The sequence below is a fragment of the Grammomys surdaster genome, unplaced genomic scaffold, assembly GCF_004785775.1.
Source record: "Grammomys surdaster isolate TR1022 unplaced genomic scaffold, NIH_TR_1.0 125429, whole genome shotgun sequence".
In the NCBI taxonomy this organism is placed as follows: Eukaryota; Metazoa; Chordata; class Mammalia; order Rodentia; family Muridae; genus Grammomys; species Grammomys surdaster.
The window spans coordinates 317,744-333,872 of record NW_021620296.1 but is presented as its reverse complement, the minus strand read 5'-3'; the positions used below and the strand labels follow the sequence as shown (position 1 = coordinate 333,872).

Sequence of the window (16,129 nt, the reverse complement as noted above, 5' to 3'; positions counted from 1 at the left end):
CGTGGAATGTGGGGAAAGGGTGTTTTGTGGTTGCCATTCAGGGGGAGCTAGGGCTGTGGGGGGGGGGTGGTCCACGGTGCTTGGGAATGCCCTCGGATCTTGGGGGCAGGTGCTATCGGGCTCAATTAAAAATGCTATAATTCCAACCCCTTGTGTGAATTGAAAAGGATGAAGGCTGGGTGGGGGTGAGCCACACACAGGACCGAGCCCTAGCAGGGTGTGATCCCAGCAGCCTGAGACAGGAGCTGACATCCAACATCCAGTTGTTTCTGAAAATCAAAACCCACCAAACAAGAAGAGAGGGTTTGGAGGCACACAGAGTCCTGTGTGTCAGCAGCTAAGGGATTCCTGCGTGGCATGGCACTACTCTGTCAGGTGCCTGGCTGTTAGGTGTGTGTGTGTGTAGAGATGTCTCTGACTAGAGAGAACAGTAGCTCCACAGCTGCTGGGGCCTCATGGCTACTGGGCTCAAGTCGCTCAGAATTACAGGGCAAGGAGGAGTCCTGCTGGGAAAGTTCCCCTGGCCATTACCTCCACTGTTGCCTTGGACTTCCTCAGTGCAGGCCTCTGCTGGCCTGAGCACCTCACCATACCTTGGCCAACCATGGGGCACAGGCACCACTGGGGGCGTCCTCGCCTCAGAGTAACAGGAAGTCGGGACATGGCAGGCATCCTCTCAGCTTCAGTGGACAGGCAGGCACGTGGACACTCCACAGCACGGGTGTGCTTCTGATCACACTCCCATTCTCCAGAGAAACTGCTGAGTTGTGAGTCCCTACAGGAGTGGGGCTCTCCAGTGGCCCCTCATGCCCCCCCCACAACAGCTAGTCTGGAGACATCGGTGGGTCCCTGGGAAAAGGGTCTTTTTGGTTTGAGGCCACTGACTCACTATGTAGTTGAGGATGACATTGAATTCCTGATCCTCCTGCCTCCGCTGCCCAGTACTGGGATGACAGACATGCTCAGTTTATAATGGAACCTAGGGCTTTGTGTATGCTCTGTCAACTGAGCCTCCTCCCTAACTCCAAGAAAGGGGAGTCCTGTGCCTGATTTCTCTGAAGCAGAGTCCTGTCAAGGAGCAGGGCATGGGGCATCTCTTCACTTAGGGCCTATGGACCCCTTTACTACCCATCTTGCAAGTTTTGGGAGCAGGTGATTGGTTAGCTTCGTGAGCCCATGAACAGCCATACACACAGGGTTCCCCTTAGGGGTCAGCTCTTGTGGCCTCCAAGGAGTGGCTGTCTCCAGGGAGTTTCCCAGGTGTGTCTCTCTCTCTCTCTCTCTCTCTCTCTCTCTCTCTCTCTCTCTCTCTCTTTTTCTTTTTTTTTTTTTTTTTTTTTTTTTTTTTTTTTTTTTGGTTTTTTGAGACAGGGTTTCTCTGTGTAGCCCTGGCTGTCCTGGAACTCACTCTGTAGGCCAGGCTAGCCTTGAACTCTCGAACTCAGAAATCCGCCTGCCTCTGCCTCCCAAGTGCTGGGATTAAAGGCGTGCGCCACCACCGCCCGGCCAGGTGTCTCATTTTAACTCACTCCTAGACTTTGCTTTGGTCCGGCCACTCACAATCTCCCCTGTGTGGTGAGCACCTTCTGGTGGGGGCCATTCTTACCCCCGGCAGGAGCACCTTCTTGTACCCTGAGAGATGTGAATCCTGAGGGCTCAGAAAGCTGCCGAGTGCAGACCCTGGCCTTTGAGGTGACCCCAGGGCTCTGCTGGAACTGTAGCTGACAGATGCTTAAAATCCCACTCACTGAGAGCTGTGCAGGGCTGCCTGGGGCAGTCCAAGGATTATCTCGTGCTGCAGCTCCCTGCAAAGGGATGGGGAGCCCGCTGCAAAGTCCAGGCCCCTGATGAGGTGTCCAGACTTCTTGCCAAATACCTTTCATTGAGAAAGTGCTGGGGCTTCTCTGGCTGCTGGCTGAGTTTTAGGGGGACGACTGACCTGGCCCTGGTGTCTTTGTTAATGTGAAGTGGGGTTAGTCGGAACCCCTCTCTAGCTAGGCCCGGAGGGCTGTGGACCTCTTTCCCTCTCTGCCTATTCAGTGACAGGACAGAATTCACCCCCAATTTTTACATGAGGAAATTAAGACTCCAGAGAAGGGAGAGTTACCCTGTGCTGGCAGTGGCTCTGCCTTCTTTCTGTCCTGGTGCTCTATCCCAGCCCTCCCTCTTGGAACCTCAGTCATAGCTTCTGGAAAATCCATCGCCTCCCTCTGCCCCTAGCAGGGCTGCCAGGATACGCCCCTTGGCTGGAGAATCAGGGCCAAGACCCCCCAGAGACCCAGCTCCTGCCTCCCTGAGGTCAGCTCAGGGCACTGGATGCCCAATGTCCTGCCCCTGACACTTTAGATTTTATAATTTTAGAACCAGGGGTTCTTAAAATTCCTTACACCATGGCCTAGAGAAAAATCTTGGACCAGTAAAATGCTTAAAACAAGTCTGAAAATAGCAGAATCCAAGAGGAAGGACTGCAAGACAGACATTCGGGGAGGGCTGCTGGGATGCCCTGAGACTACACTTGCTTTAAGGGTGCTTAATGTACACGTAAGTGTGTTGGGGTCCCAAGATTTGTTTTTAGGGAGAATGACTGCTTGGGTCACAGCTATCATGGACACTGTAACCTGGGGATAAAGTAGCTGGCTATCTCTGGGTCTGATTGTTTCCTTAGAGAAGGGACCTCATGTAGACCAGGCTGCCCTCAAATTCACTATGCAGCCAAGAATAGCCTTGAACTTCTGGTCTTCCCACCTCCTACCTCTTGAGAGCTAATGGCAGGTGTGACCCACTACTCCCTGCTTGGAACTGGTCTTTTTTTTTTTTTTTTTCTCGAGACAGGGTTTCTCTGTGTAGCCCTGGCTGTCCTGGAACTCACTCTGTAGACCAGGCTGGCCTCGAACTCAGAAATCCGCCTGCCTCTGCCTCCCAAGTGCTGGGACTAAAGGCGTGCACCACCACCGCCCGGCAGAACTGGTCTTGAAGGATGTGTTTGGCCAGAAGGTGAGGTAGGACAGGCAGGGCAGGCAGCTGGGACAACACGTGAAAAGACTGAAGGGCCAGCAAGCAACACCGACGGAGGGAAGCCCTTTCTAGGTGGAGAAACATTTAGAGTCAGTTTCTTCTTTCGTTCTGGCCATTTGTGTATGTGTGGGGACATTTATGCCATGTGACTATAGAGTCCAAAGAGCATGGGATTACTTTTCTCTCTCCTTCCTCATGTGGGTCCCAGGGATTGAACTCAGGCCCTCAGGCAGGCCTGTGCAGCAAGCTCCTCTACCCACTGAGCAGTCTTGCTGGCCCAGCCTGGGTTACACAATTTCTTAGGACAGATCCCCTCCCTGTCCTTACCCTCCATGACCCCAAGGAGCTCTATCCAGCCTTTAGGATGCGCGCCTCTGGTGGCACTGGGGTCTGTTCTCCCCACAGGGCCCAACACTCCCTCTCTCTGCTCAGACCTGGCAGAACATATCTGGCTCTTCTGTAGGAGCCTCGTGGGCCTGGCGTGACCACCCACCACTTCCCCACTGTCTGTCTCTCTCATCAGCCTCAGAGGTGGGTCTGTCCCAGTCTCAGACCCCAAGGGCTGGAGCTGGCCTGGCAGGCACTGGCTTCAGTTAGCAGAGGATGCAGGGACATCACTGGGTGTGGGGGCTGGGTGTGGGGAGGGGATGATACCTTGGGGCTGAAACAGAGACCAGGCCCAGGTTCCAGATGGGGGCACTGGCAGGTGATAGGGAGGGGACCAGCATGGGGAGAGCGGACTCCCAGATGTTGAGGGGAGACACAGGAAGACAGACATAACCTCACCCAAGGCCTCTGCCCAGGCCATAGAGCCAAGGTGTCAGTCAGAGCCAACCCGCCTGCCCATCATCAGCCAAGGTCAGGCTTTCTTGGCCACGCCCTATCTCTGTCCCTTACAGTCAGATATTCCCTCCTTTACCACCCAGCACTTTTCTGGTCACTGAACTAGTGTCTGTCATCCCAGGACACCTGCAAATGCTTTAGGCAGGCACTATAACATCTAGCTCAGGGGGGAATGGACACCCCAGCATAGAGCCCCATGCCTTAGGGCCATACCACAGCCACCTGTGCCCCATAGTCACCTTAGCCTCAGATGGTGGATGACTTGCCTCAGGCCTTCTCCAAGTATGTCCTACAGAGTCTAGCTGTCAACATCTGGGTGCTCTGGGCACATCGCACCCTCTCGAAGCCCAAGGGAAGAGTGGGCTAGGGGAACCCCAGGGCTCCAAGATTCCAACTGCTTTTGCAGTAGAGGCCTGAATCCCTGTGCTGACTCAGCCCTGGAGCAGGCAACACCGCCAAACCTCAGCTATGTCCTCAAAGGCTGTCTGGCCCCAGATGGTGCTGGAGCACGGCTGAGCTGGGCTGAGGACCAGCCAGGCAGAGGTGAGGCCATAGCCCCCACCCCCTCTTCCTGCCTGAGGGTTTCTGGAGACATGACCCTCACACACACACACACACACTGAGGGCCAGACTATCTGTCTGCTTTGTGAAGTCTATATGTTAACCCCTGGTCTTGTGAGGATCCTGTGTGGAACACAGACACATACCGGCACACACAGGCCACATCCTACTGCCAAGAGGGCTACCTGTGGAGCTTAGATAAGAGTAAAGACCCCAGGAACCTCGAAAGTCAAAGTCAGAAAGCCAAAACAAAACATTCACAAAAATTCCTCCTTGTAGGGCCAGGGTTAGGTCAGCAACAGTTGGGGGGAGGACAGGGAATTTTCAATACAGACTTTTTTGGTTTTTTGGGGGTTTTTTGTTTTGTTTTTCAAGACAGGGTTTCTCTGTATAGCCCTGGCTGTCCTGGAACTCACTCTGTAGACCAGGCTGGCCTCGAACTCAGAAATCCACCTGCCTCTGCCTCCCAAGTGCTGGGATTAAAGGCGTGCGCCACCACCGCCCGGCCAATACAGACTTTCAAAGGGGAAGAGGACGGAGTTTTCCAAAACCAGACCCAGAAGCCTGACAGTCTTGAATTGAGTTTTCCTTTTGTTTGTAAGGTTTCACGAGGGGGACACCAGATGGTGCTCCGATCCGTGACTTTGTCCCAGGACCAGCATCTGCCCTAGGAGCTTTAAGTCTGATGCATGAGGCAAAGCCCTGCTCAGCAGAAACTGCAGGAGTGCATGGAAGTGGCCTTAGGGTTCAAGCTGGCACTCTATTGGGTTAGATTGGGCTAGACCCTGCCAACACCTGAACACAAGGCTATTCCTGCTTTTTGATGTCTATTGGGGCAGGAGTTTACAATGTAGCTCAGGCTGCCCTAGAGTAGATCAGGCTGCCCTGGAACTTAAGAGCCTCCTGCTTCAGTACCATTGGTGTGGGATTCAAGCCACATGCCCGTGTTTTAACAGCGTCCCTAACTCACAGCTGGGGAGATGCGAGGGAGGCTGGGATGGCAGGAACGGGTCTCATAGACAGGTGGGCCAGTCACACACAGCCTTGGACTGTATCTGCAGCAGTGGCTACCACCCTATCCCAAGCTGACTCTAAGGTTTGAAAGCCAAGTTCAGCATGTTGGCACCTATTACCCCAGCACTGAGGGGTGGAGACAGAAAGATCAGGAATTTTCTGTTCTCCCTAGGCTATTGTAGTGAGTTCAAGGCCAGCCAGAGTTACATAGAGAGATCCTGCTTCAAAACAAAAACAATAAAGAAAAAGAAATAATAGCTGAGTAGCTATAACCAGGGCTTTTCGGTGGAGGAACGCCTGCATGCCTCAGGCCAGGCAGTCAGACCATCCAGGAGGCCCGGGCCCCCAGTCTGGCCCTGCTACTGTCTGGCCAGGCTGAACACAAACACGAAGTGGCTAGCCCGACGGAATCTAGGTTGTGGTCAGGCTGTGGCTGAGGACGCTGTTGGAAAAACACGAGGCCCCCGCGGCCAGGCCCAGCTTACGTTTCATCCGGCAGGAGCGGCTGCTTGGCGCCGGGCACAGAGGAATGTCACTGGCAAGCCTTGGCACCTGCTGCTGGGCGGGGCTGCTGCAGCCAGTCTGATACTAGCCTCCTGGGTGTCCTGGGAGAACACATCTCCCCATACCTCCGATCTGTTTGCATGGCCTTGTTGAACTCATCCCGTTCCAGTCCCTGGATCTCCTTCCCCTAGGAAGCACTGGCTTGCTGGCCTTCAAACACTTGAAGAGCAGTCCCACCTCCATGTTCCCCGCCCCTCGAACACCTGGGCCTCTGCTCGTCCCAGACCCTGTGGGCTCAGCCCAATAGTTATGTCTTACTTCTCCACCTGTGTGCTGGGTGCTGACGTGTTTTCCTGGCTTCCACTCACAGACTTACCCCGGAAAGGCTGTTCCTGTGATTTCCCCACGTTATAGATAGGGAAACTGAAGCTCGGAAGACTTCGTTTTTAGATTGCTTTAGAAGTCTGAAGATAAGAGTTGGTTTTTTAGGCTGACAGCGTCGCCTCGTGGCAAAAGACATAACTGCACCTGCGCCATTCGAGGTCCCCTAAGGTCCTTCCTGCTTTCCCTTCATTTGGCTTATTTGCTCTCCTCACGTGTGGTCCTCCATGGCTCCCACAGTTCCTTCAGAGGCATCAGGGGGGCTTCAATGTCTCTACACTGGGTCATCATGGAAATTCTTGAAGGTAAAACCTGCCCTCTCCAGTAAGATCCAAGCCCTCCCTATCCCTTCTCATTCTTGCTGTCTTCATTTCATTTACACGGCCTTCATCTGTTGCTCTTCCTTCCTTGAGCCAGTTTTCCTAAGACTGTCTGTCTGTCTGTCTGTCTGTCTCTCCTCTTTGTCTCTCCCCATCTGTCTCTCTCCTCTCTGTCTCTCTCCCCACCCCCCACCCCCAGTTCTCCATTCAGTGGCTGAGACAATTATGGTCTCAGCAGGACTCATGGGGAAGGTGGGAGCTTCAAATGCAGGTCTGTCAACAGTTCTAGGATGGTCTTGTCAGGCTTCTGGGCAGGCAATACCCCCCTCCACCTATTTGTGTGCCTCACCTCAGCCAGAGAAGCTTCCAGAATCTCAAGCTTTTTCCCGGTGGCAGTGTCCATTGCCTTCAGCTTCTCTGCACTTTAGTGGGGTTCGTCTCCAAAACACTTTCCTCAGTGGTATATTAATTGGTTGTGGAAAAGGGTGAGGTTTTGGGAAATGGAAGGATGGCTCAGTGGTTAAGAACACTGACTGTAGCCAGTGGTGGTGCACACCTAGCATTTGGGAAGCAGAGGCAGGTGGATCTCTGAGTTTGAGACCAACCAAATCTACAGAGCAAGTTCCAGGACAGCCAGGGCTACACAGAGACCCTGTCTCAAGAAAACAACAACAAAACAATCAAACCAAAAGAACACTGACTGCGGCCTGGGCTCAGCTCCCAGCACCCACCCACATCCTAACTCTCAACTGTTGTAACCCCAGTTCCCAGAGACCTGGCACCATCTCCTTACCCTTGGTACACACCTGGTACCTGAGCATACATGCAGGCAGGATGGTCTATTACATAAAATATTTCTAATTAAGTGGAAGTATTGAAATAAAAAAATTTAGGCCAGGCAGTGATGGCGCATGCCTTTAATCCCAGCACTTGGGAGGCAGAGGCAGGCGGATTTCTGAGTTCGAGGCCAGCCTGGTCTACAGAGTGAGTTCCAGGACAGCCAGAGCCATAAACAGAAACCCTGTCTTGAAAAACCCAAAAAAAAAAAAAAAAAAAGAAATAAAAATTTAAAGAGGCTATGATCCATTCTATGATATGGCAAAACTTTAAAAGTATGAGTGACAGATGCTAGATATGGGATCCCAGGGGAATGTGGTCCCACTGACACTGTATAGAAGGTGAGCCCAGATGAGTGGCTGCCAGGGCCTGGGGACATTCGTGGGGACAGAGAGACGGTGGAGACAGCTCCTTTGGAGGATGGGAGTGTCCAATTACTACAGGTGGCTGCTAAAGCCACTTCTCAGCCCTCAGGGTCAGCAGAGCCACTGTGACACTCACAGGGCAGGTAGTGGCAGAGTGCACCTGGCCAGGTCCCAGGGATAAGATGTCCCACTGTCATGGGCTCCTCCCAGGATGTAGGAAAAGGGGCACTTTGTTACTGTTGTGATGGCGGCTGACAGGAAAGAGTCACGGCCGTGAGGACACTGACTGGCAAATGGCTCCAGAGGACAGGCTGGGAAGGGTAGGCCCTGTTGGTTGCTGCAGAGGGGAAGCGGGACAAGGTTTCAAATCTTCCCAAATTCTTAAAACCCCAAACCAAACACAGACGAGCTCAAACAGAACCACAAACAACTAACAAGCCCATCCCAGGGAGAGCAGAGACTGTGCCACTGCTCTATGAGGTTTCAGAGCTCAGAATGACATCGAGGTTCACCTGTCACTTAGACAAGCCTGTATTGAAAACATGGGAATGGAAACAGGTCAAAACTTTAATGGGGTGCTCAGAACAAGCCCCGGTGAACAGTCTACTGTCAGCCACTCAATTGTTTTTTTTTTAAAAAAAAAAAAAACAAAGCAAAACAAAACACACCCAGGTAGGGAGGTTGAGTGGCCTAGAAAAGGGCAGAGCCACAGCCATGGTTTCTGAGGGAATGAGCAGGACACAGGGCCAGTCAGTCATCTGTGGTGCTCAGCCAGGTTCCAAACGCTTAATTAGATGCATCTGAGTTGAAGCTGCCCGAATCTCCAGCAGGTGATGAGGCTGGCCGTGGGGTGGTGGCTGTCTGCCAGTTACCATGGGCCTGGAGAGACAGAGACAGAGTGTGGGAGTGGGTGACCACCCAGTTCCTGTGTCTCCGGAGGGACATAGAGCACGATATTAGAGGAGTTCCAGAAACAGGCAGCTGAGCAGTAGGGTGAGAGGGGGGCACAGAGCCTTGGGGGTGTCAGAATCAGTGACCTGTGACAAGGTCATGGTTTGTGGGCGACAAGAGCCCTTCCTCACAGGAACAGGATCCTCTGCTTGCCAGCAGTGTGCATGGCCCCAGCACACACTGGGGCTGCCCTGCCCATCTAAGGACAGCTGCATGGGTGTGCTAAGCTCAAGGGACACTTCCTTGTCCAGTATCAGGCAGGGAGTGTGTCCTAGAGGCTCCGTGAGGGAAGCCATGGCAGGCTGTGTAGGACAGTGACCACGCTGGCAGAGTGACCTTTAAGAAGAACCAGCTAAATGGGCATGAAGGTGCTGGCATAGGTCTGCCATGATGGTGCCTTCCTTTAAGCCCTTGGGAGACAGAGACAGGAAGACTTCTGAGAATTCAAGGCTAGCCTGGTCTAAAGAGAATACCAGGACAGCCAGGGCTATGTAGAGAGATCATCTCAAACAAGTAAACAACAACATGTTTTACCTAAAGGAGACTTAGGTGGGGTGGCTGCAAGGCAGGGCACTGTTCCCCTAACTCCCCGACTCTTGGCTCAGTGCTAGAATGGACACGTGTGCTTGGTTCAGAGCTCCCTCACTCCTGCTGGGTCTGTCCCACAGCCCCTTAGCTTCAGGAGTGCACGAGGCAGGCCCAGACCCTGCTGCACGGCATGAAGCTTGCATTAAGCTGAGACTCAAGGAGGTGGCAGGCAGGGCCTGAGTGAGCCAGACTCACCCAACTCCATCCCTGTGGGACTATTCCTGGCCCCAGGGCTGGTTCTAAGGGAGCTTCTGGGAAGCTACTGGGCCCACTCTGTTTATGCAGGGCCCTTACAGGGCCTTGGGAGGAAGCTATGGGCTGATACCCAGGACAGACTGGGAGGTCACGGACTCTACAAAGAAGACAGCTGTCATCCTGGCAAAGTTCTGGAGGCAGTTTGGCTGTCTAGACCCCAGTTACCAACGTGTATCCCAGCCTGGCAGATGCCCTTCCAGTGTGAGACACCCCAGCCCACCAGGAGCCCCCAGTGACAGGTAGGTCTGAGTCCAGAGGTTACATGCTCCCAGCTTTCCTTGGGGTTTCCTTCCTCAGAGACCCAGCAGCAGGGCTTCTCTACTTCCCCAAAGCCCTAGGGGGTCCCAGGGTGGCTGCAGCAGACTCACCAGGGGCTGTAGGCAGACTCCCCCAGGTGGGGGCTGGAGGAAGGCCAGGGTCCGCAGAGTGAGAACCATATCACTTCCATTGGTCAGCGGGAAGGGGCCACAGGAACCTGTGAGAAATGGGCGAAGTCAGTTGGGGTGTCACAGCAGAGTCTGGTCAACAGTCACAGGGATTTCTGGGTGACATCTGCTCAGTCTCTCATCAAGAGAGACTCTGGGCTGGGCAGCGGTGGTACGCGCCTTTAACCCCAGCACTCGGGAGGCAGAGGCAGGCGGATTTCTGAGTTTGAGGCCAGCCTGGTCTACAGAGTGAGTTCCAGTACAGCCAGGACTACACAGAGAAACCCTGTCTCGAAAAAACCTAAAGAGAGACAGAGAAAGAGAGAGAGAGAGAGAGGGAGGGAGGGAGGGAGGGAGGGAGGGAGGGAGGGAGGGAGGGAGAGAGAGAGAGAGACTGACTGACTGTGGGCCAAGTGAGATGGCCTTTAATCCCAGTACTTGGGAGGCAGCCTGGTCTACAGAGTGAATTCTAGTACAGCCTGATCTACAGAGTGAGTTCTACACAGAGAAAGCCTGTCTTGGAAGAGAGGGGAGGCAGACAGGCAGATTCTGGCTCTGACCCCTAAAGTATCTGGTCACCTGTGCTTCCCCTGGCCTTGTGTGAGTGACACTGGCCTGTTAAATTAAGGCACTCTTGTCTGTCCCTCTGCTGGCACTGGCTGTCTACAGGGATCAGGTGGCTTGGGTCACACCTAACCCCACAGAAAGCTTATGGTTAAAAAGGGCCATGGCCTCGTCACCTGGGCTGGGTGTGGACTGGTAGCTGGTCTGACTCCCGGAACCTCGGGCCTTGGTGACTGTGGATGTTTTCCCTGTGTACATGGTGGCTTCTTCCTGAAACTTCCCCGTGTTCTTTTTGTACCGGATTCTTTTGTTGCCAAACCAGTTAGAGACCTGTGGATAGATGGACAGACAATGACACTGTCCCGGCATGAGCCATGCTGGGGACAAACCATATGAAGGCTGGATCAGGGACCTTTCCTCTCAGAGGCTGGCGAGATGGCTGACTGGATAATGGTGCTTGTTGCCAAGTCTGGTGACCTGAGTTCAATTCCCAGGAACCACACAGTAGACGGAGAGAGAAATGACTGCAAAGTTGTCCTCAGATCTCTCCATTTCTGCAGTGACAGGCACCGCACACACAGTGATGGATGCACGGATTAATGGGAGAAGAGACAGCGCACACGAGTACATGTGCCCTCCCTCACAAATAAATACACAAATATAAAAAATAATACCAACCCTAGTACAAGAAAACAAACCAACCAAGGGCACCAGCTTAATAGCTCATCATTGTTACCCTAAATTTTGGGAGGCTGAAGCAGGAGGATTGCTGTAAATTCAAGGCCAGCCTAGGCTGGAGTGAGACTTTGGCTAAACAACTTAACCCAACTGAATCAAACAGGGAAAAGGCCCCAGAAAACTTCAGGGCCCCTTGTACTGCAGGAAAGGCCACGCCTCCTCCAGGGTGCTTAGTGTTCTCTAAGATGGTTTCATTTTGTTTCGCATGCTTGGGTGCTTTGCCTGCATGTATGCATGTATGCATGTATGTATGTATGTATGTATGCATGCATGCATGCATGTATGTATGCATGCATGTATGTATGTATGTATGCATGTATGCATGTATGTATGCATGCATGCATGTGTGTATGCATGTATGCATATATGCATGTATGCATGTATGCATGTATGCATGTATGTATGGTACCGCTAGAGGTGGGAGAAGGGCATTGGATATCTTGGAACTAATGTTAAAGATGGCTGTGAGCTGCCATGTGGGTGCTGGGGACTGAACCTGGGTCCTCTAGAAAAGCAGTCAGTGCTCTTAACTGCTGAGCCAGCCCTCTAACTCCACTATAGAACTACGACTATGTCTGTGACAACGTCTATGACGACACCCACTACTCTACTACTACTGTCTTTTTCCTCTTCCTCCTCCTCCTCCTCTTCTTCCTCCTCCCCCCTTTTCCCTCCCCCTCCCCAATAGAGTTTCTCTGTGTAGCCCTGGCTATCCTAGAACTCTCTGTGTAGACCAGGTTAGCCTTGAACTCACAAGAGATCTGCCTGCCATCTCCTTCTGAGTGCTGGGATTAAATGGACACCCTACCAGGCCCAGCCTGGTATTTTCTTTTTGAGATGAGGATCTAGTTGTGCTACCCAGATGGACTGGGATTCCTGGGTTCAAGTGACCTTCACGTATAGCCGGGACACTGGCAACTCAATTATTCGTGGCTCTAGACAAAGAGCAGTTTCAGTGTGGATGCGTCAGGGCGTTTGGACACTGCTGAGTGGGAGTGGAGGACTCGGTGACTGGCAGGAAACTCACCTCCATGGGGATACCCCACCTTACCTTCAGCTCAGCTCCCCTTGGGGCTTCCCCAGCCCCTAATGCCCTAATGGTGTTTCCTTCCTCTTGACTTCTCCTGAGATGCACCTCATGGCCTACTTACCTGCACCCCAAATTCAAAACCTCACATAACCAATATGGCAGACCACTTTAGTAGGTCCTCTTACCTACTAGGGAATGCAATGAAGTGGGGTGGGGCATTTAGCACAGAACTCAGTTGGCGGGGATGGTCCCAGGGCCCAGGTCACCCAAAAGGACAGCCCCTGGAATATGGCAAGGCCTTTGAACCTTGCTTACTGTGTTCCCTGAAGGACCCGGCACCAGCAACATGGTACCAGGGGCATGGGGGTGGGGTGAATCTGGTGTTACTCACAGGGTCCCTGGTGCCCAAGCACCCAGGCTTACCCTCTATCCAGAGGTCAGGCCCTCCCCTCAGCTCTGGCCTCGTTATAAGGACACTGGACTGCTCCCTCACGAACAGGCAGCTGTGCCTGGATCCTGTATGACCCTAGGCTCTGTCACAGACACAACTTGAACACCCTGGGCTAAGGGCGGTACACTCACCCTTTCCAACTGTGAAGCAAGGAGGAATAAGGCATGTGACAAGACTGTGGTGACAATTGTCAGAGTCTCAGTGTCCATTGCTACTGGATGGCAGAGGTAGAGCCGTGCCGAGTGACCTGCACCTCAGCAGAGCCTGCCCTGCAGCCGCACTGTTAGGCTGCCTGCACTCCTTGATCTGGTGCTCTGGCCCTGCCTTCCTACTAGAGTGTTGCTTGGACTGACTGAACTCACTCTGAAACCCTCAGGACTGTTCTCTTAGCACTCTGACCTTTGCTGACTCTCCTTTGACTCAAATTCAAGAAAGACGAAGGTTATTATTGCCAAGGACAATGTCAGGAATCTCACTCACCCAAGGGAGCTCATACTATGACCACTCCTGCCACAACCACATGGGCCCCAGGAGCCCGAGTTGCCACAGTCTAAAAGAGCACACACCAGCACCCTGAGACGCCATGACACTCTCACACTCCTCTTCTAGGAGTGGAAGCAAAATCCCCACCAATATCCTAATTCACAGTGCAGAGCTGGGATTGGAACAGAGCCAGGCTGAGCACATGACCAGCACCACACAGTAACTTCCCCAGGAGTCCTCCCCACAAAGTAAGTAACTTCCCCAGGAGTCCTCCCCACACAGTAAATAACTTCCCCAGGAGTCCTCCCCACACAGTAAGCAGTTTCTCAGGAGTCTGTCCTCATAAGACTTAACTTCTCCCAGGGGCAGGAGGGCTCACCTGGGACACTGTGATGCCACCCTTCCTGGCCAGCTCTTCTTTGGTCTCTTCACTGGGGTAAGGGTTGCTCAAATGGGAATAGAAATATTCATTCAGCACTTCGGTGGCCTGCTTGCTGAAATTCCGCCGCTTGCGCCTACAGACAGAGATCCTCAGTCTGCACGGCTCTCGTGCTTGGGTAGGGTCCCATCTCCTGGCAGTCTGTGCGTGTATGCATGCATGTGCATGTACAGGCCAGAAGTTGATGCCTGTGTCCTCTATCACTCTCCACTTGGTTTCTTTGAGGCAGGATCTCTCACTGAATCTGGAGCTCACTGATTGGGCAGACTGGTGATCAGCAGGCGGACCAGCCTGTCTCTGTGTTTCCAGTGCCTGGGTTGCAGCAGCTCTTGGCTTTAAAAAACCTGTGTGTGTGTGTGTGTGTGTGTGTGTGTGTGTGTGTGTGTGTGTGTGTATGTGTGTGTGTGTGCATGCACGCACATATTAGAGTCCCTATGAAAGGACAAAGAGAGAGCTAGTTCTGTGTGCTTGTCCAGCAGCAGCTTGTCAAGGCTGGGGCCAGTGCCTCAGAGAAGCCGAGGCTGCAGTTTCTGGGGACCTGATTCTACCCCTGGGCTGTGGTTACTGGTCCTTAAGCAGCTCTGGAGTTCCCCGTGCACTCTGCCAACACTGCTTAACTTTGCTCTCTCCTGGCCTTGCCGTTTTCCCCTCTGCAAATAGTATACAGGGTGATATACTTCTGAATAAGCCCGCAGAGCGTAAGCCGTCACTCACACAAGGTCCCCTGGTCCCAGCTACTGCTTATCTCCTCCCGACCCTCCCACTTAACACTTCAGCATTAAAGACCCTATTCCTGTAGGTTCAGGTCATTCTGGGGTCAAATTCAAGTCTTGAGACTTTTGCAGCAAGCTCCTTTACCACCTGAACCATCTTGCTGGCCCATTTCTGGCTTTTTCTATGGGTGCTGGGTATGCAAACTCAGATCCTTCTGTTTGCATGGAAAGCACTTGACTGAGCAGGCTGCTTTCCCATCCTGATTGTCTGCATTTTAGAAACAGCAATCGGGGGCTTTACAGATGGCCCAGTGGGTAAGGAACACATATGAACACATATATGAGTCTGGGTTCCCCGAACCCATGTGGGAGCCGTACACATCAGTGCGTGTCTGTAGTCACAGAGTTCCTGGGGCAAGATGGGAGGTAGACAGGAGAGTCCTCTGAAGCTGGTGGGCAACTGGCCTGACACACAGTAGAAAGCAACAGAGACCCTGCCCTGAGCACGGTGGAGATGAGGACCGGGACCCGAGGCTGTCTTCTGATGTCCACGTGCTGTGCCGTGGCACCGTCATCTGCCGTTCACATTCACAAAACAAAGCAGCAGTCTGTACTTTGGGTCTTCTCCCAAAGAAGCTGTGTGAGGCCTGGCTAGACCCTCTGGACAGACTTAAATCCAAGACTGAGCTGGGCTGGGGCTCAGCAGTAGGGAGAACATGTGATTAGCGCTTGCAAAGCCGAGTTCAATCTTCGGCAACAACTACGACACAGACATCAGAGCTACCCTGCTCTGATCCTGCTTCTCTTACCTAAGGGCCAACCCTTGGGGACCCCAGTGGCACACAGCCCCTGACCTGGCATCCAGGAACCGTGAGCGTAGGGTCATCACAGCCTCACAGGTGCTCTGCTTCAGCTGCCTCTGGACGGCGCTGAACTTGCTGTGGATGATACCCACCATGTGCTCGATCTCCCTGGAAGACACAGGCCTCACCCTACTCTGTTCCCGGAGAAGGTTGGTGACATGCGTGGTGAACTCACGACAGGCCTGGGGTGGGAAAAGATGGGCCAGCCTGTGACTCAGCAGCCAGTGGTGCAGGGCAGTCGGCTCCACAGCTGGCCACATCTGCCACCCCACAGCTCACATTCAGGTCAGCTCTGAGGAGGGAGGGAAAAGTGCTTTCAGTGACACCAGCCCCTCTGCAGTGACTAACTGCGGCAGGCTATCCCTGATCTGCCACAGAGGAGGGGGCTCATGTCCACATCTGTCTGTGGCCAGTGCACATTCACATGACAAACTCTTGCGTGCAGAAACATCACCTGTTCATACTTCTCTAGCTCAGAGTGGTAAATCTGTCGGATCTGGGACAGCTTGACCCTGTAGTCTGAGTGCTCAATGTTATTGTCATTTGGACAGCCACCTGGTGTTGCTGTGCTGCCTGCCGCTGCTCCTCGTCCTCTCTTCTCTGGCCTGGACACACCCTCAGCCAGCAGCATGTTATCCAACCTCAGTAGCTGGGCATCAGGAGGGTCCTCTTCCTGACACTGGATGCTCACTGCTAGAGGGAACAGAGGCAGACCAGGATGTGCTCTCTGAAGAGAAAAGTGGCCAGGACCAAGTGGCACTGGCACCATAGCTGAGCATCACTTAAAAA

At 53.2% G+C, this 16,129-nt stretch overlaps 1 protein-coding gene across 1 annotated transcript in view; it reads right to left on the bottom strand.

The window, feature by feature from the left end:
* Positions 1-8,389: 8,389 nt before the first annotated feature.
* Positions 8,390-16,129, bottom strand: part of Pbx4 (PBX homeobox 4) — a 35,594-nt gene continuing 27,854 nt past the window's right edge. The window contains exons 3-8 of the mRNA XM_028786148.1: positions 15,795-16,033; positions 15,332-15,522; positions 13,705-13,840; positions 10,800-10,953; positions 10,003-10,109; positions 8,390-8,719 (exon numbers count right to left, since the gene is read on the bottom strand). Of these exons, the coding sequence (XP_028641981.1) occupies positions 8,627-8,719; positions 10,003-10,109; positions 10,800-10,953; positions 13,705-13,840; positions 15,332-15,522; positions 15,795-16,033 (920 nt within the window). The 3' untranslated portion in view covers positions 8,390-8,626. The remainder of the gene's footprint in view (positions 8,720-10,002; positions 10,110-10,799; positions 10,954-13,704; positions 13,841-15,331; positions 15,523-15,794; positions 16,034-16,129) is intronic.